Genomic DNA, 24874 nt, shown 5'->3' with positions numbered 1-24874 from the left:
GCTCCAACAGACAACACTTTACACTTGTCGACGTTAAGTGGCAGTAACCATTCATTTGACCAGGTATAAACGGCTAAAAGGTCCCTACACAAAACTAGATGATCATTCGCTGAATTATAAATTTTTAAGTCATCAGCAAACATCGCAAAAGGAGATTTCAGTCGAACACCTAAGTCGGCTGTATAAACTGTAAATAAGAGTGGACCAAGAACTGATCCTTGCGGCACACCACTTAAAACTCTAGTAATTGAACTGCAAGCATCCCCAACCTTAACTGTAAAGCTACGATTAGAGAGGAATGCATCGATCCAACGCAAAAGATTCCCTCGTATTCCAAAATAATGCAACTTGTGGAGAAGACGACGTTTAGGTACACGGTCAAACGCCCGGGAATAATCCATATATATTATATCAGTCGGGATATCTAAGTCAAAATTCCTTGTCCAATTTGATAAACAACAAAGCAAATTGGTAACAACTGATTTACCAGGAACAAACCCATGTTGTTCAACGGGAATAATTTTGTTGTCCAAAAGAAACTTGAACGTGCTGTCGTATACAACTGTCTCCATGATCTTAACAACCACCGACGTTAAGCTGATAGGCCTGTAATTGTCGGGACAAAATTTATCTCCCTTCTTAAATATGGGCTTGACGAAAGCTGTCAACCAATCGGGAGGTAAAGTACCAGAGTTAAAAGACTGAGTAAACAAAAAACTAATCGGTTCACATAAGGAGGTAGCACACTCTTTCAGAACTTTGGCAGTTATATAATCCGGCCCTGGAGACTTTGTCGTTTTCAATTTTTGCAAGAGCTTCAACACTGTTTCAGGAGTAAACTGAATCTCGTCCATGTGGACGGAATTTGGTTCAAAAGGTATGTCAGCAATCTTTCCATCAGGCTCTACTATGAAATTTCGGGAAAAGTTTTCTGCAAAAATATTCGCTATGACCTTGCAGTCGTTTAGAAAGCGACCAGTAGCATCTTTAAGTTGAGGAATTTTAACTGGGCCCGATATATTAGCGCGGATGTGCTTGAACAGGCGTTTGGGATCCTTACTTTCCACTATTCGTTTTTCATACTCAACCCTCGCTTCTCTGATTTTATTAGAAAGTTTATTTGAAAATGCCCTATGCGCTTGATAGTCAGCAGCACTGGAAGTACGTTTAAAGGCACGCCATAACGATCTTTTCTTCCTGACTAATTTTAGCAAGCTGCCGCTTATCCATGGCTTAACAGATGATCTGCTGACTTTGACAAAACTAGAATGTTTACCCACTATGTCACCTAATATATTTTTGAACGACTCCCAATTCGTAATGACCGAAGAATTACTAAACAATTTTGTCCAGTCGACATTACTGAGATCATTATTTACAGCTTTATATTTCGTCACAAGTTTGGAATGCGTGTCGACCCTTTGCCTAAGTACATAGCACAGCCACAGCATAGATATCAATCAGTAGAGACGGCTCGCCGTTTTTCGTGACCCGTTTTCGTGGGTGGTCGTTCGCTTTATGACCGAATGAGGGCGCCCAACTGACGTCTAAAATATTTGAAATTTGGCAGTTTTGTTACAATATTTTTGCCGGTTTTGCTTGTTTAAGACTGCTTTTCCAGTAGAATTGTACAAATAGTATAAAAATGTAATTTTCACAATAAAAGGTAAAATCTTTGTCCGATGAATTTTCATACAGGATCCCTGTTGTGCGCCTTATTCTCTCCCTCGTGTTTGGAATTCTTGGAAAAGATAGTAAACATAACACACTTTTTGTTTAAAAAGTCGTCGCAAACGAACAACAACGGTGGTTATGAAATAAATATAAAAAATTTATTATATATGATTCCGTTGTTGGGTAAAATTAAATATAAAAATAATAAGAAACAAACTACACGTAACAAAAAATTATATAAGCAGACCTTCACTCAATAAACAATTTTTTTATTCATCATGTATATATATATTTTTTTTGACCTACACAATCTTGAGTTTTATTTTGAGACGTTGCTTAACCCATAAGCAGTCGCACGTGGGTAAAAATGACCCAAGCCGTACATTTTCTCAAATATCTTTTTTCGCTTAATTCCTATGGACTTCCGGTTTCATGATTTCCTTAATTACTCTTACCTGCGTCGACCCATACCAATTACCTGCACTTTATGCGAGTCGACAAATATGTATTTTTTTTTTGTAATAATTTTTTTTAAATAAAAATTTCACTTTATATGATATTACGCTTACGGGTTAAGTTGTTAGGTAAAATGCGTTTTTTTCGTAAAATTTTTGAAATTATTAAACAATTTAACAGGTGCTGTTCTTATTTTTATATTTATTCTTGTTTAAAGTAATTACCATAATTACAATATCATGCCTGTCTGTTTATTTCTCTACTTTTTTTTAGCTTTCTACATATATAAATAAGATGGATACTTTCTTTAATAACTAAAAGAGTCTATTCTCGAAAAATATTTAGTCCTCATAAAATACTCCTTTACCTACGGTCCATTACAAAGTGTACCATTTCCGGATTTGTAAATGCTAGCTTTAAATTTACAAATGCCAAAGGTGAAAAAATTAATAGAAAAAAAATAATTTGACAGCATTAACTTTTTTCCTTTTTGTAATTTAATTTTTATTTTATTTATTTATTTTTTCTTAAATAAACCTCTTTCTTTTTAGATGTATTTATTACATTATTTTTACAATGATAATTAAACCTCAAGTATTCAGGGAAAGAATGTGCGAATTGTCAAATTGTATAAGTAATAAAATAAAAACTGTAACAAATCATCGTGTTTATAATTTAAATATCGACTTTTTTTTTTCTTATTGCGATTCACGATTATACGATTTGAGCAAACTACACAGTTTGCAATATTGCGTACACGAATCAATTTTTGAAATTGTAAATGAAGTGATACTTTTTAAATTGGGTGGCGACATCTAGGAATAGTTTAGGCAACGACCATCCATGACGGCTTAAAATTCGGGTCAGAAAGAACAAAGGCGCCGACACGAGCTGTCGCTACTGATTGATATCTATGCTGTGGCACAGCTGCAAGTTAATCTTTAGTGTTACATGGTCGGACTTGCCAAATGGACTTAGGTACATCAGATCAGTTAGGGAGCTGTCGTCAGAAGTTAAAATTAAGTCTAATAATGAGGGTTGCTGATTAAGCCTGTAACGAGTCGGTTGAGGTACAATTTGATTGACATGTGAATTATTAATCATGTCTATAAGTAACTGCGAAGAAATATCGTGAGACTGATAAGAGGTGGCGGACCAATCGATAGAAGGCATATTAAAATCTCCAAATACAAAAATTTTGTCATATAAGTGATAGAACCTACTGAGGACATCAAAAAGGGCATGTCATATTGTTCGTAAGTTTCTCGAACAGTCTGATCATGTCAATCAGATTAGATTAGCACCAGTAGGTCAGAGTAGTGTAGATCACTTTCCAAGTGATGCGCGGATAAATGATCGGTAGTTACGCTAGACTTTTGGGGATGGGCTGAGATTAGAGAATAATAGCAGACTAATTTGTATGCTGTAATTCTAGAATCTCGAAAGTTGTTTTGTTAATCTAATCAATGCATATCATTACTTGGTCTTAGTGCCCGCAATGATAGAAGTCTTGCCTGAATGCCGGTTATTTCCTTGTCAGTGGTGGGTCTTAATAATAATAATAATAAATAAAAAGGCAGTTGTGATTTCCTGTATACGCATTAGAAGTTCTACTTCAAAATTTAAATACATAAATAAAAGTTTAGTTCAAATACTGATGCTCAAGTTTTCTAAAAAATAAAAAGCTATTTATGTAGGACAATACTAACATGTATTTTTGTCAATTAAATTAATCATGACATTATGGGATTAGATATTAAAATTCAATAAATCAAATTTTAAAGAACGACCGTTAACATGTTTCTAGAAAACCAAGAGACATTAATTTTTAATTGGTTTTCTATCTTTATAGACTACTTTTAGCGTTTATTAAAAAGATTTATAGCATTAGGAACACAGCTATGGTGTTAAAACTCAATAAATCAGGTATATAACTCTGCAGCTTAAAAATTAAGTTATATTTTAATAGTAACTTTTATCCATTTAGAGTGTATACTATAATTAAGCTTTACTTGTTAATAATAATATTTAGTATTTTTCTCCTTATCAGGACATACTACTGATTTCATTCATCTACATGAGTATCCACTTTTGTTGTATCTGTCTTCTTTTTAAGCCCACAAGACTTTTGTCCTGTTTATGATAACATACACTAAATGAGATTCATGCATATTCGAAAGACATTATTTCACACGTCAAAAAAAAGACCTTAATTCTTTTACTTTTTTATTCTACCTAAAAATATCCACAGTTCGTTCTTTAAGCTTTTTATATTCCAGCAGTTTGTTGGATGTAGCTGCGAAGAGCAGGTACGTTAGAGTATACACCAGGGTAGTTAGGTCTGGCACATCCGTATCCCCATGAGACAATTCCAGCAAGAGTGCTACCAACAACCAATGGGCCACCAGAGTCTCCTTGGCAGGCGTCTTTGCCACCACCGGTGACACCAGCGCACAACATACGATCGGTGATGCTGCCAGAACCGTAAGCAGAGCTGCAAGACGATTGGCTGACGATTTGTACGGTGACTCCTTGCAAAGCGCTAGGGAGAGAGCTAGATCCTTCAGAAGTGGTACCCCAACCAGTTACGAGAGACGAAGTACCAGCGGACCAGCTTGTGCTAGCTGATGGAAGGCCGACTGCGGCGACGTTGCTGTTCAGAGTCAAAGCGGAAGACAGTTGCAAAACAGAAATATCGTAATCGATCAGTCTGTCGTTGTAGCTGGGGTTTTGGTAAATTCTGGCAACGTTGACGACTTGACCGCCGGATCCGCGAGTCGATGTACCGGCACGGATGGACAGCTGGCTGGCAGAAGATCTGCAAAGTCGCAAAGAGATTATTAAAAATTTTCAATGGTAAATTAAAATGACTTACCCATCAGTGCAGTGAGCAGCGGTAACAACCCAGTTGGCAGAAATGATGGAACCACCACAAATGTGCGAGCTGTAGTACTGAAGGGAAACTTGCCATGGTACTGAGCTGATGGAAATAGCGGAACCTCCTATGATTCTGCCATCGGGAAGAAGGCTGTTCTTCGTACGAAGGTAAGGTGGTACCGCTGGAATATGAATAAAATGAAGTTATAATTTGGAAAATAAAATGGATGCTATTTACCTGAAGCGGATGCTACTAGAAGTACTACAAACACAAACGAGTTCATGATTGCGAATGCTTACTCGGTGCTCTTGCGTAGATTTTATAGTAAAAAAGGTGATCACATTTTTAATTCGGTAAAGTTTAGATATGATTGTTAGGTTTTAAATCATTATAAACATTTCAAAATAGTCTCGCCAGACATAATTAAGTAATCTATGGGAATTCGATAAAATTTATTTCGCTTTAAATCATAAAATAATGTATCTAAGTTGTTCCAACTTTTGACAGTGGGCACTAGAAATATTAGATAATTACAAAATGAACAAAATGAGAGGGATTTATAACAAATATTTTTCAAGACTACTTAATACTGTAAGCTTTTGGGATTAACAATTACTTAAGGGGTTTTAGTTGTGAACAAAAGGATATGATTTCTGAAATATTTTACCAATACTGCTTTAAACCAACCTGAATCTGTTACTATATAGGTATTACTTATTTTGATTGTTGTGATGTCCTCGTTCCTTTGGCAATGTCATTTTTCTTGGAAGGTTTTTGCTAGATACCTAATCGGTTACTCCTAGATCCACACCTTTTAAGATGAACGATCTTTTGATCCGACTGTGGTGCTGAATTTTTTGATTTGTTTTGAGAATAATCTATGCATGTTATGTACATATGTTTCTTACTGAGTATTCACACAATTAATTATAATTACCATTCTGTTTAAGGCTTTTTTCGAAAAATCCGGATTTATTGTATTGCACTTTAGAGGCAGAGGAAGTTCTGTCGGACTAACCTTTAACCAATTTCTCAATTCCCCAGCATACGCTAACTAAATATTATAATCCATCGGGCGAATGGCTACTTTTATGTTTCCACAACGTTTCATGACCCTCAGAATACGAAAACATAGGTCTGTATGCCGTATGCTGTTTGCCGTCTGTCGTTTGCTACCTGTCCGCGTCTGTGTCGATTTTTATTAAACAGATAATCTTCTAAGCTACCACACCGATTGTTGTCAAATTTTATCTGCATATTATGAATATCGTGTAGATGATAAAACGCTGACCAAAAATTTTTTAATCATCACCACCAATAATAATATGACGTCATTTCCAACTTTTACAATAGTAAACGTTATTTAAATAATATACTCATCCACTTGCAGTTTATGAACCCATGTTTAGTTTTTACGCTAGGCATCCAAATTTTTGTAAAAAAAATCAAAATTGTACACAACATTTTACAATTTAACTTTCAAATTGCAAAACCGAATGCTCTGAAATCTTGCAAACGTTTTAAGGATATCGGAAACATGGGAAATCGCTAATGAAAATGTATCCGTTTGCGACCCCTAAAAACTGATAACGTCATCTAGCACACTCCTACAAACGTGATTTATGAATTCTTCTTGAGTCATTACCCAGACATGCAGAGTTTTGGAAGTAAACATTAAAATTGTGTAACATTTTGCAATCTAATTTTGAAACTGTAAAACCGTATGCTTTGGAATCTTGCAAACGTTTTACGGTTATCGTAAGCATAGTAAATCGTTAATCAAAATTCATCCTTTTATCCCCTCTCAAAATTTTACCGAATAAATCTAAGCGACCAATTTTTATATACCTGCTTCGTTATAAATATGAATGCTTTGAACCTTTTGCTGAATTTCTCGACACAAACGTTGTTTGTGATATGATATGATTTATAAGGGATGTGGCATCCTAGTTTGGACATAGGAAATTAACATGGGGAACTAGTTTTTAAATTATAATATCTCCCCAGATCACTTTAAAGCTATTACTGAGTGATGCATTTGTGGAGGTAAAGGAGGGCTATCGGCCAGTACTTTTAAAAATCGTATTTTGAAATTTACGCTCGGTCCAATTTGTCGCAAAACGTTCCGTCGCAGTTCGTCGATCGCGTCTTTGGGCTAGCTATGGAAAATCGAAATGTCAAAGTGAATTTAGCGGTTTTCCTCTTTTCTCACTCAGAAATCACTGAACAATTCAAATTGAATTACTTTATTAAATGCAATAAATGCACACAAATTGGTCCATTTATTTGTGCTAGATGCAGCACATGAATTCCTTCACGAAACTCCTGGTCATGGTGCGCGACCCCGTCCAGCGTACATCCAGGGCGTATTCAAGAAGCACGAGGTGAAGCTCTTCGAGCAGCTCCCTTGGCAGCATTATGACATGTTCTGGGAGGTTCGTCAAGCTAAGGATTTAGTCGCACTACCTCACTCCAGTAATCACTGAATAACTCAACAATGTTTTACCATGTTATGGTGCCAGTGCCGGTCGAGTTTTTATCACTAAAATCTCATTGAAATGAGATTAGATGAAAAAGTATGCATTTTGCTTAGAATTCTGACTTTACTTATATGTATATGTAACAAGATAAACACATATGGTGATTCATTTAAAACAAAAGAGAGAATCTACTATTTTAAAAATAAAAATCCTCCTGTGTGTTCCAGATCACCACTTTTACGATTTCCATAATTTCAAGGAGGGGATTTTATTTTACAACGGCACTGTGAGGTTATTTACTACCACGATTAGTAAGATAATAAAAATTAAAAAAATTTCTTTTAATAATTCAAATAATGAAAATTTCACCACTGCTCCAGTGCTCCTGTCGAATGGAAAACTGATATTCATTTCTAAGCATCCGATCTCGTCTGATGTATTTTAAGTTTATCACAGTCCTTATCAGGCTAGATCCTAAATTCGTATCACTATCATCTTGATAATGATTTACACCTACATGTACCAGGTACTCCCTGGTAAACATGGTATTAACTTGTTGTAACTCACGTGTTTAACACAATAAGTGGCTTAATACGATAAATCACTTATTATTGTTATCACTTAATTCGAATCATCTGGTGTCTTGTTTTATTAGTATTAGTGGATAATTTAGAGCAGAGATTACTATTATGCTCCCGCAGGTATTAATTTAAAATAGAATTACACATTTTTGGTAGGTATACTGTTCACCATGTACATACAGTACCTTTCTTGACTATGAGGATTTACATGCTAAATATTTTGGGTTATGTTAATTATTTTTCTAGGACGGATTTTCAAGTGAGATTTGGCAGAATATTAGACTAGTATTTTGTAAAAACAACTTTAGTTTATTTTGTCGTACATGATTTAGATATCGAATTTATTTTCTCGAACTTTTTTCATAAGCTATGTATCACAAATGCTTACTGCAAAGGCAACATACTTTCGTTAGAGGGCGTTAAACTAGGACAAACCTTATTTCCATTACTAAGTTGCTATGGGATGCACTGGATAATCAACATCAAGTTGACGTTGACTATACCGGTTTATTGAAGTTATTCGATAAAATTGGCCATCAACCTTTACTTCAAAAATTAGAATTCTTTGGGTTTTCGGATCCCCTAATTTCATTATTAAGTTCATATTTAGACAATCGGTATCTGTTCGTCAAGATCTATGGCTTCAAGTCGGAATTGTTCAAATAAGAAACTGCTTTCCTGTTCCCCAGGGTTCGGATTTCTTTGTTGTTTGATATGTGTACATATGTATTAATGATAGGTATCTGGAGGTTATAAATGCACTGCTCTTTAGTTTGCAGACGATGTTAATACTCAGGAGTGTAATATTACTGATTTACAAAAATGTCTCAATGCAGTTTTTGTATGGTGCGTAAAAAATTACTTCATGCTGAATAAATTTAAATGCTAGGTGATGACGTTTGCGAAAGAAGAAATACCTAGTTACTATTTCGATAACACTATTCTAACTAGACTAGAAGTACGTAATACGTGACCTTGGTGTAAACTATGATCCAAAACTCCCATTCCATTTTCACATTCAGTCAATAACAATAAATCTTTAGGGTTTTCCATTCGAAATGGACGTGAGTTTGGAGACGTTGAGGCGTTAAAAACATTATATTTCACCTTTTGTAGATCTCCCTTTGAAAACCCTACCCTTCTGCAGTATGGTCCCGATATAGAGCATCCATATTTCTTCTTTAGAGACGGCATTTATCCACCCAGAGGCTATTATCAAGAATCACTCCTTACCAGATTTGTCATGTCTTCCTTATTGAAAAGGCGTTTTAAGCATTCAGCGACACTATTGTTTAAAATTCTCAGAGTAACCCAAGATTGTGAGACTCCCTTGCAAAATATCTCCCTAAAGGTCAATAAACTAATATGCATAAAAAACACCAGACGAATCTTCTTGTGCAGATGCTTTGAAACTACCTATATGGATATAGAAAATCATGTCAAATTCCAATTTTCTAGTTACTGCGTCCTGTGTCTTGTAATTGGCTTGTTTTGTCGGTTGGACAGTGTTCTTAATAATAACAACATTAATAATAATAAGTGGGGAATGAGCTTGAATGAACTGAGGGGCCAAGGTGGAAATCTTCGGATAGCTATTGTAGACATTAGTTATCTAAGTTAGGAAAATTAATGACAATACGGGCTGATGAAGGCTATGGCCGAAACCGGTATCTGCAATAAAAAACATTGATATTTTGTGGGAAGAAGAGTATTTGTATAATACCCACCGGGGCTAAAATATTTTATATTATTTCTTTGCTAAAGTTTATTGAATTTTTTGTACAGCTTTTCACTTGGACTATTAGTTAAAATTAATGTTTTCATTTATTTCTTCTGTGTTTTCTTTTTTGACCATTTTTCCAAGTGTTGAACTGTTACCTCATTGTCTGTTTTTTGTTTATAGTTCATATGTAAATAAAAAACCTTAATTTTTATATTAACGATTTATTTAATTACAATACTGTCACAATTCCGATAAATCCCAAGCAACTAATCTCTTTTTATATTCCAGCAGTTTGTTGGATGTAGCTGCGAAGAGCAGGTACGTTAGAGTATACACCAGGGTAGTTAGGTCTGGCACATCCGTATCCCCATGAGACAATTCCAGCAAGAGTGCTACCAACAACCAATGGGCCACCAGAGTCTCCTTGGCAGGCGTCTTTGCCACCACCGGTGACACCAGCGCACAACATACGATCGGTGATGCTGCCAGAACCGTAAGCAGAGCTGCAAGACGATTGGCTGACGATTTGTACGGTGACTCCTTGCAAAGCGCTAGGGAGAGAGCTAGATCCTTCAGAAGTGGTACCCCAACCAGTTACGAGAGACGAAGTACCAGCGGACCAGCTTGTGCTAGCTGATGGAAGGCCGACTGCGGCGACGTTGCTGTTCAGAGTCAAAGCGGAAGACAGTTGCAAAACAGAAATATCGTAATCGATCAGTCTGTCGTTGTAGCTGGGGTTTTGGTAAATTCTAGCGACGTTAACGACTTGACCGCCGGATCCGCGAGTCGATGTACCGGCACGGATGGACAGCTGGCTGGCAGAAGATCTGCAAAGTCGCAAAGAGGTTATTAAAAATTTCCAATGGTAAATTAAAATGACATACCCATCAGTGCAGTGAGCAGCGGTAACAACCCAGTTAGCAGAAATGATAGAACCACCACAAATGTGGGAGCTGTAGTATTGAAGGGAAACTTGCCATGGTACTGAGCTGATGGAAATAGCGGAACCTCCTATGATTCTGCCATCAGGAAGAAGGCTGTTCTTCGTGCGAAGGTAAGGTGGTACCGCTGTTAAAAGAATAAGTAAGTACTTAAGGTTGCCACCGAAGTAAGGCACTTACCTGAGGCGGACGCTACAAGGAATACGACAAACAAGATCGATTTCATTGTGGTAAGTGATGCTTTTTCCTCTGCCTTGTAGGCTTTTTATAGTGATCTGTTTCGGCATGCTCTTAGTAATTTTAATGCAGTTGAGACTTTCCTGATAATGTCAACGCCTAAGCTATCTATAAATTTCAAAATCACCAGATCATGTGTAATAGTGAGGTGTTTATCGCAAAGATTTAGGCGCTTTCTTAAAGTGTGAATAAAATTTTACGAAACAATGAAACTTTTATATGTTTTTGTTTTTCAAAAATACTCATTCAAGAAAAATGAACCCCATTTTCTTAGTAAAATGTACGTGAACAAAATTTGCATGGAATACAGTTCATTTTTTCTTTTTTTCGTGACTGTTGGATAAAACATTTAAAAATATTTACAATAAAATACACATTTTAATATGATTCAATTTCTTTTTGTGAATTTTTTTTCAAACATATTTTGCACAATATAAAGATGAAAACTTTCAAATCATATGACAAAAACAAAAATCTTTAATCTCCCATATTCGACTCGTTATTTATGATGGATAAAATAATTACTGTTATCTTGTTCAAAAAGATTTACACTACTTTAGACTAGTATGTCCTTGAAATTTGGTCGTAAAACAATTACATATATTAATTAGATATTCTATAGCTTTCATAGTCACCAAAGTATTAAATATTGTAATCATACTTTGTTAACACAAATACGTTTCCTCTATGCTTCTAATTGAAAACTGTCTAAATTATTGAATTTGAATTGAACTGAATTAGCATTTAATTCTTGAATACTTGTACATATACAATAATCTTTTAGTATTTTTATCACATTTTTAAAATTTCGTCAATTCTTTGCTTAAACTACAAAGGTAATTTTATTTATGTTATTTTTACCATCATAAACTTTTGTGTGTTACGAATTTGCAACCAGTTCTTTGAGCTCCCTCCACACACGTGTTGTATTAATGTTATTCATAAAATGCAAACATAAACGTCAAGTAAAATTTGCATGTCTAATGATAGGACACGTAATCGCGAATATGTATTACGTTCAATAACAAAACAGAAGTACTTTAGCTTACAGAACAATTTTGATTTTAAGCCTTTGCAAAAGCAATTAATCAATAAAATAATAGAAAAAGAAAACATAAGTAAATAAAAAAATAGAAGGTTTAAGCGTAGAAAAACTATGCTTTCACTCAAGTTACCAAAACTGAATCTACTGTTGAGGTAAGTAGTATTAAATATTTATTCAGATAATATTATAACTTAGTTGTAACAGAACACTGTCGACGAAAAAAAGCACCGTAGATCCCAAACAAATGGAATATTTTAATGAAATATCAGAAGTGTGGTGGGATAAGCAAGGTGTTCTCAAAATATTACATGAAATGAATGATTTAAGAATCCCATGGATCCAAAATCGCCTGCGTGAAATTGACATATTGAAACCTAATTCAAATCAAGCTAAACCTTTGGAAGGTTTAACTATTTTGGATGTAGGCTGTGGCGGTACGTATAATAATATGTGTTTAACATTAAAAAAATAATAAAGCCTAACACTCGTTTTATCATATGGGCGTTTATTCTTCGTTAAAAAAAAAGATAATGTTCTCATATTTACATAAATTACTGGTAAGCTCTAAAGTTTTAAAAATATTACATAGTTCAATAAACTGACAAAGGCTACAGTTTTCGCAGTAAATTAGGATTGAGTACGAACAACGTTCAAGTTTTAGAAAATGCGTATAAAATAAATATTTAGATAAATCAATTATCCATCAATGTAGATCATCACCTTTAAAAATGAGTAGATATATATTTTTTATAGGTATTCATTTTTGTCTAGTAATAAATTATTGAGAGATGAAATAAGGTTTACAATTCTATAAATCAGCTTGTTTTCTCTTGATATTACTGTTATTTTTTTTATAAACGAAAATTATTCAATTGCACTACGTACTGCATTTCATTATTTGGTTTTGGTACTGAAGGTCTTACTTAAATGTTGATCATTTCCGGAGTAGTGGGGAATCTTTAACAATAAGTACACAGATTCATGAATATTAACAGCAAATTTGTAGCGTAACTGCAGAAATTAACATTAATTTAAAAAAAAAAAATGAATAACTAAAATTACTACTTATTATTACATACATGATGAGAAATTGAAGAAAAAAATGTTCCTCCTAGCTATAAAATGCATCGTTATTAGTGTTATTACCTAGTAAAATATTATAAAATTTAACCATAAAATACTTGGATTACGAGACAGATTAATTCTGAAGAAGTCTAGTCGTATCAGATAAGACCATCTAATCTTGACACACATGATTAGTGATCTCATGTTCCGAGATATGAACATAAACGAAAAATAAATATTTCAGCTTATACTGGATGTACATAAATTCAGTTCCATCAAATCACACAGCTTAAGAAGAGCGTTGTGCGCCAGTTTTACCACTTGACCAACTGTTGACTAAAAACCCGAGAAGCGCTGCCCCGCTGCTGGTCAGTTACTAAAAATATCGGTTAATGCCCAAATGACGCTGGTCAGTTATTAAAAATATCGGTTAATGCCCAAATGATCTATTACAAATTATTTGTATTGTGCAGAAATAAGTTTTTGCTATATTTTTCGTACTGCTGAAATTTATTCCTCAGTCCATACACAAGAGTAAATTTATGAACGCAGCGATTCGTTTTTGTTTTTGATTACCCATAATTCTTTCAGTGCCATACTTAAACAGTTGGATAAAATTTCTTGGAACAAATATCTTAATAAACCTGTAAATGTGTTCTCTTTAAATAAAAAACGTCCTGCATTTGCTTTTGTTATTATTTTCTTATGCAAAGAAATAAGATATTAAATAAAAGTTTGCGATGGTGGGCAACACAATTTTTTTTTCCATTTCGTTGTTTGTTATACAGCTCGGTTGCTTTATTATAGGTGGGGTCCTGAACATTAATATCACTTTAGGTAAACAATTATTTATTACGTTTAGATTTAATAATTTTAAGAACGCTGAAATTACAGCAATTCTTTTGAGTGAGTAAAAAGTAAATCAGTTATAAAACATTTCATAAAAAAAATCGAGTCCATCGGGCAATTGGCTACTTTCATGTTTTCGCGACGTTTCACGACCCCTTGAGAACGAAGGCCTAGGTCTCTCGTTTACGTCTGTTTGTCTACCTGTTTGTCTGTCTGTATTTTGTGTTAGAAAAGACTGATTATACGTAAATTTTAATATGTAACTGAGTCGTAAGTAATACTTTTAAATGAATGTGATTCCAACAAGGGTCATGCCATATTTATTTAAGAAAACACTAAAATAAGTGCATATTTTGCGACGCTTCGTAAAGACGAACCATCCTAAATACTGAACTACCTTAGTTATTATCAAAGTTCGGCACAGTCGAAGTGACAGGCAATCAATCAGACAAATATTAAAAACGACGGCGCAGCAGTCTCAACCTCAGTGGCGTTTGATGCAATTCAGGGTTTATCTGATTAAGATCATCACGAAAATTGTGATGTTGAACAGTCATTTTTAATTTTTAAAGCATTTTAACATCTAGGAGAACTCGTATAACAGAGCAAAACCTAGAAAAAGTAGTAATTGTTATTAAAGATTCCCGAAGTAATTGTACGTCACGACTGCAATAGCATTGGCGATCGGACGGCAATGAGCGTTCATTTCCGCGATGCCGAAGTCTGGTTATTATCATCAAACTCTTTTGTCTTTCGAAACAGTAATAAACACCATACTTTAAATATAATTGTGCACTTTGATAACGGAGGAAGGAGTACATTCATTCGTCCATTCTGATCCATTTTAATCGACGGGTTTTTTCCACGTTCAGAGTTTTAAATATTTATGATTTCTCCATTTGATTTGAATATTTCCAACATTCCGGTACGCATTATTGTTAATTTTCTATTAAATATTTGCGTTGGATGTTTCGTACAGAGAGTTAAATATGCCCAAGCAATCCTTCGCTTATCGGGAAGTAATCGATGACAATGTTTTAGAAAATTATTAAATGCTAAATAATTAGTTAATGCAAATGAATAATAAATAATCAATATGTTTTTACAAAACATATTATATTAGACTCTCTACCACTATCACCGTTTTGTGGACACGTCGTCATTTTCAAATTTTTATTCTAGGAGGAATCCTGACCGAACCACTGTGTCAGTTAGGGGCCAAAGTTACTGGCATAGATCCTAATACGAAACTGCTCAACATAGCCAAATCACGTGCGCTACAATTTAACCTAACCGACTTAGAATATTATTGCACAACTGTGGAAGAACACGCAGAAAAGCACTCTAATAAATATGACGTTGTGACATGTTTTGAAACTATAGAACATGTTAGAGAGCAAGACATTTTGACAAAATTTTGTGTGCAGTGTCTTAAACCAGGAGGTTCCATCTTTTTGACCACTAATAGCAAATCTTGGACTTCGAAACTGGTGTTTATTACTTTATTAGAAGATTTGCTACGATTTTTTCCAAGTGGAACACACCAATATGAAATGTTCATAGATATTAACGATTTAATAAATCTGTTAGAAAAAGGTTGGTATGTCTAACGCAGTGGTTCGCAAACTGGGTGCCGCGGCACACTGGGGTGCCGCGGAACCTTCAAGAGGGTGCCGTGAAAATTTTATAATGATTTTAATAAATATAAGCACAAAACCAACTTTAAAAAATAATAATTGATGATCTGATTTTATTAATATAGTACCACTGTTCAGTAATGGAAAATGTGTTCTGAACATGTTAATTTTCTTCATACTGAAGTAAGATGGCTATCTAAAGGCCGTGTTCTTTCTCGATTTTGGGAATTAAGAAAACAGATATAAACGTTTTTTGAATTAGAAAATATTGAACAATTTTTTGACCTCCTTCAAGACCACGTTTGGTGTACAAAACTAGCATATTTAACTAATATTTTTGAACACTTAAATAAAATATGTAAATTCAAGTATGCAAGGTAGAAATGGAAATATTTTAACCTCCAGTGAAAAAATTTTGGCTTTAAAAGACAAGCTTAAATTATGGAAAAAATATTTATAAAACAATCTTAACATCAATTACTTATTGTACAATCATGTGATAAAGTGTTTTTGATAATAAATTAGTTACAATTAAAACTGTTCCTGGAGGGGTGCCGCCTAATTTTGTTTAATATTTTAGGGTGCCATCAATAATAAAAGTTTGCGAACCACTGGTCTAACGACTAGTCACATGTGGTTTCTAATCTTGTGCTTTCATTGCAGAAAACTGCAAAGTTCTCTTCACGAAAGGAATGAGCTACAATCCCTTTTCAAGCAAATGGACCTTAGTGAAAAATGTGAATATTTTAAATTACGTTCTCCATGCTGTCAAATTTCGTAGTTAAAGTATGGATATTCTCGTAAATAATATATATTTTTGTTTCTGAATAAAGATTTTTAAATGAAAATTGGTCTTGTAGCATAAATTCACTCTTAATACCGGGGCGCTGCGCTAGTACCATTTCGAGGGCACTGCCGGTACAAAGTACTTAAAGTCACTAGACATATAGTAGACCAAAAGCTATAAGGTTATATGGCCTTCATAAAATCATCCCATTGTGTCGAAGTTAAGTTGTTTACAATAGAAAAGGTAGTTAAGTTTATTGCTTTAATAAACTTGTTTTTAAGAAGAACTTTTCTTTTATTCACAATTATTGTTATTACAGTTGATTATTAATTATTGGATTATTTTATATTAATTGATTTACAATTATTCACTTATTTCTACTTCACAATTATTCACTTAATTAATTACAACTTATTGGGAGAGTGCGATTATGACGGGCTTCTAATCTAAACTACGCGGATGACGGATGCTTCTAAACTTAAAAATGAATTATTCTGATGTCTTTTATAAGGAGGAAAACTGCAGAATTGAAGTTCTCATGTTGATATTGATGCAAGTGTGGAAGCGCATCTTGCACGTGGCAGGATATGGGTCTGCAGAATGATTGTCCATTGTGGACTTATGCTGATATCATGTAATGGGTTGGCTAGGGACAATTAATCTACACTTTGCACTACTGATGGTTTTTCTTTATTTTGTAGTTTTCCACAAATACAGCGACTGAATATCATTCGCGCGACGTTCTTAACGGCTCTAGTTTACATTTGGTTTTTCAAGTTTTTATAATACTTAGTTAATGAGGTGAAGGGAACAAGACGCCTAAAACTAACACATTTGACGATATTTTAATGAATACAAGGAAAATACCCAACACCTATAAGAAGAGAAAGGCAATAGTGTTTAATGGAAAAATATGACAAATTACGAGTACATTACAATCATAACAAGGTTTTAGGGTCGTAAATAACGTGTCCACTGCAGCTGTTTTGGTTTCGTTCAGGGGCGGCTTTCACTAAATATGTAAATCCACCACTCCACTATTTCTTTACTACCTGGAGCCGCTGAGGGTTCCGAAATAACCACTCGCTTTGAAAGCCGGCCCTGTTAAATGTGAGCAAGAAATGTTTAGAAGACGATTTATTGCCAAACGGTAAGCTTAGTGTGAACCACACAAAGGGGGTATTTATTCGCGGTCAACTACTTTTATGATGGTCATATAACCTTATAGCTTTTGGACTAGCATATCTATACGTATATCTAGGACTTTAGAAGTAGAGACTATTACTACTAATAGTTATAAAAGGGTTGCATTCGTTGTAGTAGATCGAAGTGTTGTGCTTGGCCTTAGCTGCCGCAAACTCTCGAGGCAGAGCTGCGATTAGCTGGGCTGACGCAACTTCAACTGCCGACCTCCGACTTAAGATTGTCCTTGGTAGGCCTTACGCAATCCACGTCGCTCCCTCTACGAATTGCACTTGCGATCACTGCCGCAATTACGCGGATTGACGCAATTCCTTCTACGGCAAGCCGATTGGACAGAGAACCGCAATTCCACTCCATCCGAGACGAAAGTATTAAGAGGCCTTACGGATTGTGCTTACGGACACTGCTGCGAGTATGCAGAAAGCTACTATTCCAATTCTCCTATGCCGAGACGAGTGCCCGGAGCCACTCACCTATCCCCTCTCCACGATACTACCATTGTTTAAGTATATATAATATATATATACTTAAACAATGATACTACAGATTGCGTTAATTAGCGTAATTCTATCCGTACCTACACGTTCATCAATCCCTACATTTTTTTAGGCTTGTACAACCCCTACAGCCTAAAGTTAGTTAGACACAGTGGCGGCTCCTCGGGGTGGGCAGGGTGGGCAATGCCCACCCTATTTGATTCTTTACGATAGGAAGTAAAATATTGATTTTTTTCTTTTTTAAATTATTTTTTTTGTATACACAAATATTTATAATAATAAACATCATTTAAGCCAACGGATTTTCTTCATTACATCCCGCAGTTTCCGCAACTGAGAAATTGCAGTTGCAAAAAAGTGCGTCAGATCTCGGCGTTATACGGTTCATGTGAGGATGGGCTAGTCCACCCTGGTCCACCCTCTTGATTGTAAGCAACAACATACGTTCGGTTTTCTATGTACGTGACTGAGAGTAAAGAATTCGAAACGCACGTCTTTGCATATCCGTGTTTTCTTGCTTCAAGCGGGGCACGACGCCCTGCCGATGCCGTCTCAATGTATAACTCGTACGCTGCGGGAGCGGACTTCGGATATTCGATTCAAGATTCAATAATTAATTTCGATTTTTCTGCTCATTTTGTTTGTAAAAGTATGTAAGTAATTATTTTTATTACTCTATTGAAATGTGGGTAAAGTGGTAAGCAAAATAATGATTATGCGAAAATTCTTGAATATTTTTTTTAATAAAAAATAGCAACACCGACATTAATAAATAATTTTTCATATCAAATGAAAATTCGTAATAACCATATTCGTTATTATGACACGGTGTTAACTTTATAATGAATTATAAATTAAAAAATTCGATTAATGAATGATGAGAATAAGTAATTGATTTATTATTGAAGTACGTATGTGACATAAATTTGTATGTTATTACATACGTATTTTTGTTTAATAAAGTAAATGCTTGCTTAACTGTAGCAGAGTCAACAAAAGTTAAATATACTTTTAATTTATTATTTAATCCGGACAGTCCACACAGTTTTGTTCCGCGCTCGTGCTAGGACGGGCGAAGCCACCCTGGAAAATCGGAAGTATTCGGCATGGTTCGTCGCAGACACGACTCTTCAGAATTCAGTTAAATGAGAAACTGCATTGTGCATTTAATTGTTATATAGTCTACTTCATTCAAATTAACGGTTAGGCGGTACCAAAGTAATTGTAAGTGTATTTTTTTCTAAAATGGCAAATCCAACTGCAGGCTGTGCGAGTACTATTAGAGAGGTGGTAAATGAAGGTAAAGACGTTGTGTTTTTTTTAATTAAAAATAAATTCAGTAGCATGGAACTTGATGACAAACTATTCGTTCATAAATTAAGACAGTGTCCCGAAATGAAAAATTTAATCATTACAAACTCTCGTGGCAGCAACAGAGGCTTTAATAAAAATTGGTATAATAAATATTATTGGCTGACCGGTAGCGAAACGACAAACAAATTATACTGTTGGAATTGTTTGTTATTTAACGAAAAATTACGAACCCCTTGGAATTCCACAGGCTATAGCGACATAAAACATATTGGTACCGCTTTACAGAAACATGATCAATCTGAAGAGCACAAATTCGCGTCGTTAAAATTAAAATTACTAGGAAAACGAAGTCAAACTATACAAAATTCTCTTAATTCGGCTTATCGTGAAAATATTTTAAAACAGAATGAGATAATTAAAGAAAATAGGGACATTATTAGACGTTTAATCGACATGATAATTTTCTTGGGTACACAGGAACAAGCATTACGGGGACATGACGAATCACAAAATTCTCTTAATCAAGGGAATTTCAAAGAGTTGGCAAATTTATTATCAAAATTTGATGATAAATTTAAAAAATTTTTGGATGAGTCTTCAGTATTTAGCGGTTTGTCTAAAACCATTCAAAATGATTTAATTGGCAGTATCAACAAAATTATATCACAAATAATATCAGCAGAAATTAAACAATCACCTTGCTTCTCCTGGCAGGTCGATGAAACCACTGACATCCAGTGTTTATCGCAATTATCCGTAATTTTTAGATACGTAACAAACGGTAAAATTGTAGAACGTTTTATGGGATTTTTCAATGTAAGTGAAGGACGCAGGGCTAATGATTTATTTCAAATGTTGACAAATACATTTCAGGATTTTGATCTTGCAAATAAGTTAATAGGACAAACGTATGATGGAGCATCTGTTATGTCAGGGGAACTGAATGGTTTACAATCAAAAATAAAAAATGTTGCTCCTCAAGCACTTTTTATACATTGTTATGCCCACAGAATGAATTTAATTTTACAAGACTCTGCCAGTAAAATAAAGGAATGTCGAATTTTTTTTGCTAATGTGAACGGTTTGTCAGCTTTTTTTTCAAAATCTACTAAACGTACCAAAGTTTTGGACGAAGTGGGTACCGCACGAATACCTAGTGGTTCAGATACGCGATGGAATTACAAATCTCGCACAATTAATGTAATTATTAATGAAAGATCCGAATTGTTGGAAGTATTTGAATATATTTTAAATAGCGATGAGTTTTCTAGAGATCAGGAGTCTATCAGAGCGGCAGTTGGATTCAAAAACATGTTAGAAGATTTCACATTTTTATTTTTATTAAACACATTTTACATTATTTTTGAACAAACCGATGCCATTTTCAATATCTTCCAGTCTAAATTCTCGGATGTGAACTACTGCAAAAATAGAATACAAAATCTTTTGGCGACATTAAAAAACTTTAGAGAGGAAGATAACTATTTTCAAAAAATATATAATGATGTATGTAACGTTGTTGGAGGACCAATAAAAAAACGCAGGATAGACCACGATTCAACAACTTATTTTAGGAGACTATATAAGGAAATATTAGATTTAATTATGAATCAGATTGATATTAGATTTAAAGATTTAGAGTTTTTAGCTTTTTTGGACTTACTAGATAAAAGTAAATTTACTTTATTTAAAAAGAAGTTTCCTCACGATTTATTAGATTTGTTATTAAAGACTTATCCAAAATTATTCATAAAGAATATATTACAAAATGAACTACAGGTCTGGTATTCCGATCCAGACATATTTGGTAATTCATCTAATTATTCAGACATTACAGAATTTATTTACACAAATGAGTTACAAAGTGATGTTCCAGAAATTTATAAATTATTATGCGTTGCATTATCATTACCAGCTAGTTCTGCGTCGGTGGAAAGGAGCTTTTCTACTCTTAAGCGCATCAAAACATTCAGTAGAAACTCTATGGATCAGTCTCGATTAAGTAATTTGGCAACAATCGCTATTGAAAGGGGTTTAGTAAAATATTTGCAAGATAATTTTGAAACTTCGAAATTTTATGATAATGTTATAGACCATTTCGCCCTCAGTAAAAATAGACGAATTGATTTAATCTACAAGCAGTAGTTAAATTAAGTAACAATTCATTTTCCACCGTAATAAAGTTTGAAATAATTTAAGTATTATTTATTTGTTCTTATTTATAGAATTTATTTTATTTTTTTGCATTTTAAAGTTGTTGGTATTTTGAGAATAATTTTTATTTTGCTTGTTGTTATATATTAATTTTATTATTATTTTGAGAATTTATTTTTTGTTTCACTTCTCATTTTTAATTTTGTTTTTATGTTTATTATTAGTTTTGTTAATTTTTGTTTTAACGAGTACGCTACATCAGATAATTTTCCAAATTCCTACTTTTTCTACGTGTATCTTTAGTAAAGGTTTGAAATTTAACGTTTTCTTTTCATATTATTTCAAAATCTTCACATGTTGGGATAAGTATTTGATGTACTGTGTACTTTGATAAACTCCTAACTCCCGTAACCCATTTATGTACAGAACCCTTTATTTTCCTTCCCTTTCCTCTCCTGGCAAGAGTTGCTCTGACCTTCTCGTTGGTTCTTGCTGAACGATATATGTAATATTTACAAAAAATATTTTGTATATATATATTTAATATATTATATATATATATAATATACATAAAATATTTATTATATTGACTGACATAGAGCACCAAAACAAAAATGCTCTCTCGCTCTCACAAAGATGTTTTAGATATATGTATTACAATACATACATACTTTTTTCTAATACATGTTATAACATACGGAAAATGCATTGCCCACCCATCGAAAATCACCACGAGCCGCCACTGGTTAGACATAACTTCCCTAGCTCCTGAAGCACACCCCCCTTCAGCAAGTTCTGAATCTTAATAAATTATAAAATATGATGCTACAAATTTACTTATACACATTACATATAATCTTGGCTTTCAGTCTCTATAATCTAATATCTAATTTCTGGATGATTAGCCAAGTTTTGGTTAGCGTTTTATTATCTTCCTAACATACATAGAAAATTTGGCAACAATCGATCCAGTAGTTTCGGAGATTACGTGTTTAATAAAAAACAACACAGACACCAGACAGACAGACAAACAGACGGAAACGGGAGATCAGCTTCTTCGTATTCTTGGTCATGAAACGTCGAGGAAACATGAAAGTGGCAAGTCGCTCAAGAAGTAAAAATATATGATAAATCAAATTGTATCCTTACATCAGTACGTTATAACAGTACCTACAATATTTCACAAATTTACCTTAATTTTAAAGTGGATAATAAATTTTAACATATTGAATTGTGTGCCTTTAATAAAGCCCAGGATACAATTTATATGCTCATCTCGAGTGTCATATGAATCCAGAATTTGAAAGTTCAGTATTCTTTCCTGATGCCAACAAGTGCCGAACACTTATAATGTAGTTATTTGGGAGTGTCATCGTTCTCTAAGCACATTCTACATGTGCCATCAAGCCAGGTCGATGGATGGTACACTTGTATTCATTTAGGGGGCTGTGTCCGGAATTGTCCGGCTCGAAGGACCATGGACAATTCTGGGGTAGAATTGAGGGGAGTTAGTAAAAAGCCAATAAAGCTTAATCTTAATTTATTCAGAACAACCTAACTTATTTATACAAAACTACATATTTGCAATGTATGAGTGTTTCTAAACTAAAAGTAATATTCAATATGAAAATATGTATATGGCGTCCCAGGTTCTGGCGTTTTCTATTGTTCTGGTGCCGCTGTCTTCGTAAAGCTGACGATGCTGCTGTTGCGGTGGTCAGCACTTCGTAATGCTGGTGCTTGCGATACCGATGTTTCCGCGTTCTACAGTCTCGTCGTTTTCTTGACCTCATTATTGGTTGCGTAAAGAAGAAGTTGAAATTTAAAAATTATTGTTTAAATTTAGGATTTAAACACTCACTGTAATTCTAAGATCTTTTCTACAGTCTCACTGACCCTTCGCTGTGATTCTATATCAGTTTGTCTCTCTTGGATCTTAATCCTCCCGTTCCGACTCTTCATTTTCTAAATGATAAATCGGATGAATCGCTGATCCGATGAATTCAGCTCCAGCCGACAAATATCGCCAGTATTTATTTTATGAGCCAACCTTATTGAGCCCAAACTGATGTCGTTTGACGTTCTATGGTTATTTCTGTTACCTATATAGCGTTTGTGATGGTAGGGTGCTGCATTAAAAGTTGTGAAAAAAGTTTCAAATTGTATAAAATGCATTTAAAAAAGGAAGGTGGCGAATTCAGTTGGATTTTATTAAACGGGAATAAAACGTGCTTCTCCAAGTGTCGCTTGCTATAAACCTGTAGTAATAAACAAAAATTACCGAAATATTGCACTTCATTACCATTATTATTCATGATTGTCGGGTTTTATTTATAGAACCGTTTACAAAAAGCTACTGTTTGTTATCATAATATAAAAGCTTTTTACTTGTTAGGTATTATTTCCTGAGCGTAAGCTAAGCTTTATAGTAATCGAATCCATCAAGCAACTTGCCACTTTCATGTTTTCTCGACGTTTCATGACCCTTAGAGTACGAAAAAGTGATCTCCCGTTTCCCTCTCTCTCTCTCTCTCTCTCTCTCTCTCTCTTTCTCTCTCGCTAATCATCCTCACCATTTTACAATTTAGAATAATAATTTTTTTAATTTTTTAAAATAAAACACTCGTTCATCACAAAATTTTGTAATAGAAAAACTCACCTGAAACAAACAAGTAGCACGCTTCTTTACCTTTACTTTCACATTTCATAGGTACATATCTTTAAATTGACTTATAAGGGTTTTTAGAAAACAACAAAATTCGCAAAATCACATCTTATAATTTTTGGAAAAGACTGGATTTGTTCTACTGTACTTTAGGAGCGAGGGAAGTTCTGTCGGAATAATCTTCGATCAATTTTTTGTCAAGCGTTGAACATCGGTTGTATTCAGGGGTCATTACGCTCTTAATAAGTTGTTTATTAATTATTATCCATCTTTAATTTCTTAACACAAATCATTTTGTGTTTTGCTTAATTTTCACATTCCAGGATTTATTCATGACCCAAAAAGACGGCTATTTGTGCTATTTAGTGTAGTGTAGTGGAATACATTAACGAAGAACTGTTTTATTACTTGACCCCGCTGTGTCATTTTGGACACATTTGTCCTGAAATTACAGTAATAGTTTTTGCTTTTTGCGTATTTGCATAGAAAAAAGGCGGGATTTTCGAAATGCTGCAGGGACAAAATTAGAATAATAAATCTACCTATTTATTTTCGACTAACTTATACATTGTTTCCCTTAGTCCTACCTACAACATATTAATTAATTATTAGCAATAATATAAAAAAAAATCTTTGGTAAAAAGCTCCCAAGTTTTATTTTTCTTCTTAACTGAATATTGCTCTGTGT

General features: G+C 34.1%; 3 protein-coding genes across 3 annotated transcripts; 1 reads left to right on the top strand and 2 right to left on the bottom strand.

The window, feature by feature from the left end:
• Positions 1-4343: 4343 nt before the first annotated feature.
• LOC135137203 (trypsin delta-like) lies at positions 4344-5354 on the bottom strand. The gene is made up of 3 exons (XM_064066793.1): positions 5246-5354; positions 5006-5189; positions 4344-4948 (listed from the first exon to the last, which is right to left on the bottom strand). Exons 1-3 carry the CDS (start codon positions 5289-5291, stop codon positions 4399-4401), a joined length of 780 nt encoding a protein of 259 aa, XP_063922863.1. The 5' UTR covers positions 5292-5354; the 3' UTR covers positions 4344-4398.
• Positions 5355-9997: 4643 nt separating this feature from the next.
• Positions 9998-11023, bottom strand: LOC135137484 (trypsin-7-like). The gene is made up of 3 exons (XM_064067156.1): positions 10914-11023; positions 10677-10860; positions 9998-10619 (listed from the first exon to the last, which is right to left on the bottom strand). The coding sequence occupies exons 1-3, from the start codon at positions 10957-10959 to the stop codon at positions 10070-10072; spliced, it is 780 nt and encodes a 259-aa protein (XP_063923226.1). The 5' UTR covers positions 10960-11023; the 3' UTR covers positions 9998-10069.
• Positions 11024-12001: 978 nt separating this feature from the next.
• Positions 12002-16414, top strand: LOC135137573 (ubiquinone biosynthesis O-methyltransferase-like). The gene is made up of 4 exons (XM_064067258.1): positions 12002-12167; positions 12220-12449; positions 15112-15525; positions 16230-16414. The coding sequence occupies exons 1-4, from the start codon at positions 12127-12129 to the stop codon at positions 16349-16351; spliced, it is 807 nt and encodes a 268-aa protein (XP_063923328.1). The 5' UTR covers positions 12002-12126; the 3' UTR covers positions 16352-16414.
• The last annotated feature ends 8460 nt before the right edge of the window (positions 16415-24874 follow it).

The sequence above is a fragment of the Zophobas morio genome, unplaced genomic scaffold (genome assembly GCF_036711695.1).
Source record: "Zophobas morio isolate AGI-343-1 ecotype UQ-CSIRO unplaced genomic scaffold, CSIRO_AGI_Zmor_V1 ptg000029l, whole genome shotgun sequence".
NCBI lineage: Eukaryota > Metazoa > Arthropoda > Insecta > Coleoptera > Tenebrionidae > Zophobas > Zophobas morio.
Note: the sequence above shows the minus strand (reverse complement) of the source record. Positions and strands in the feature narration are given on the sequence as shown.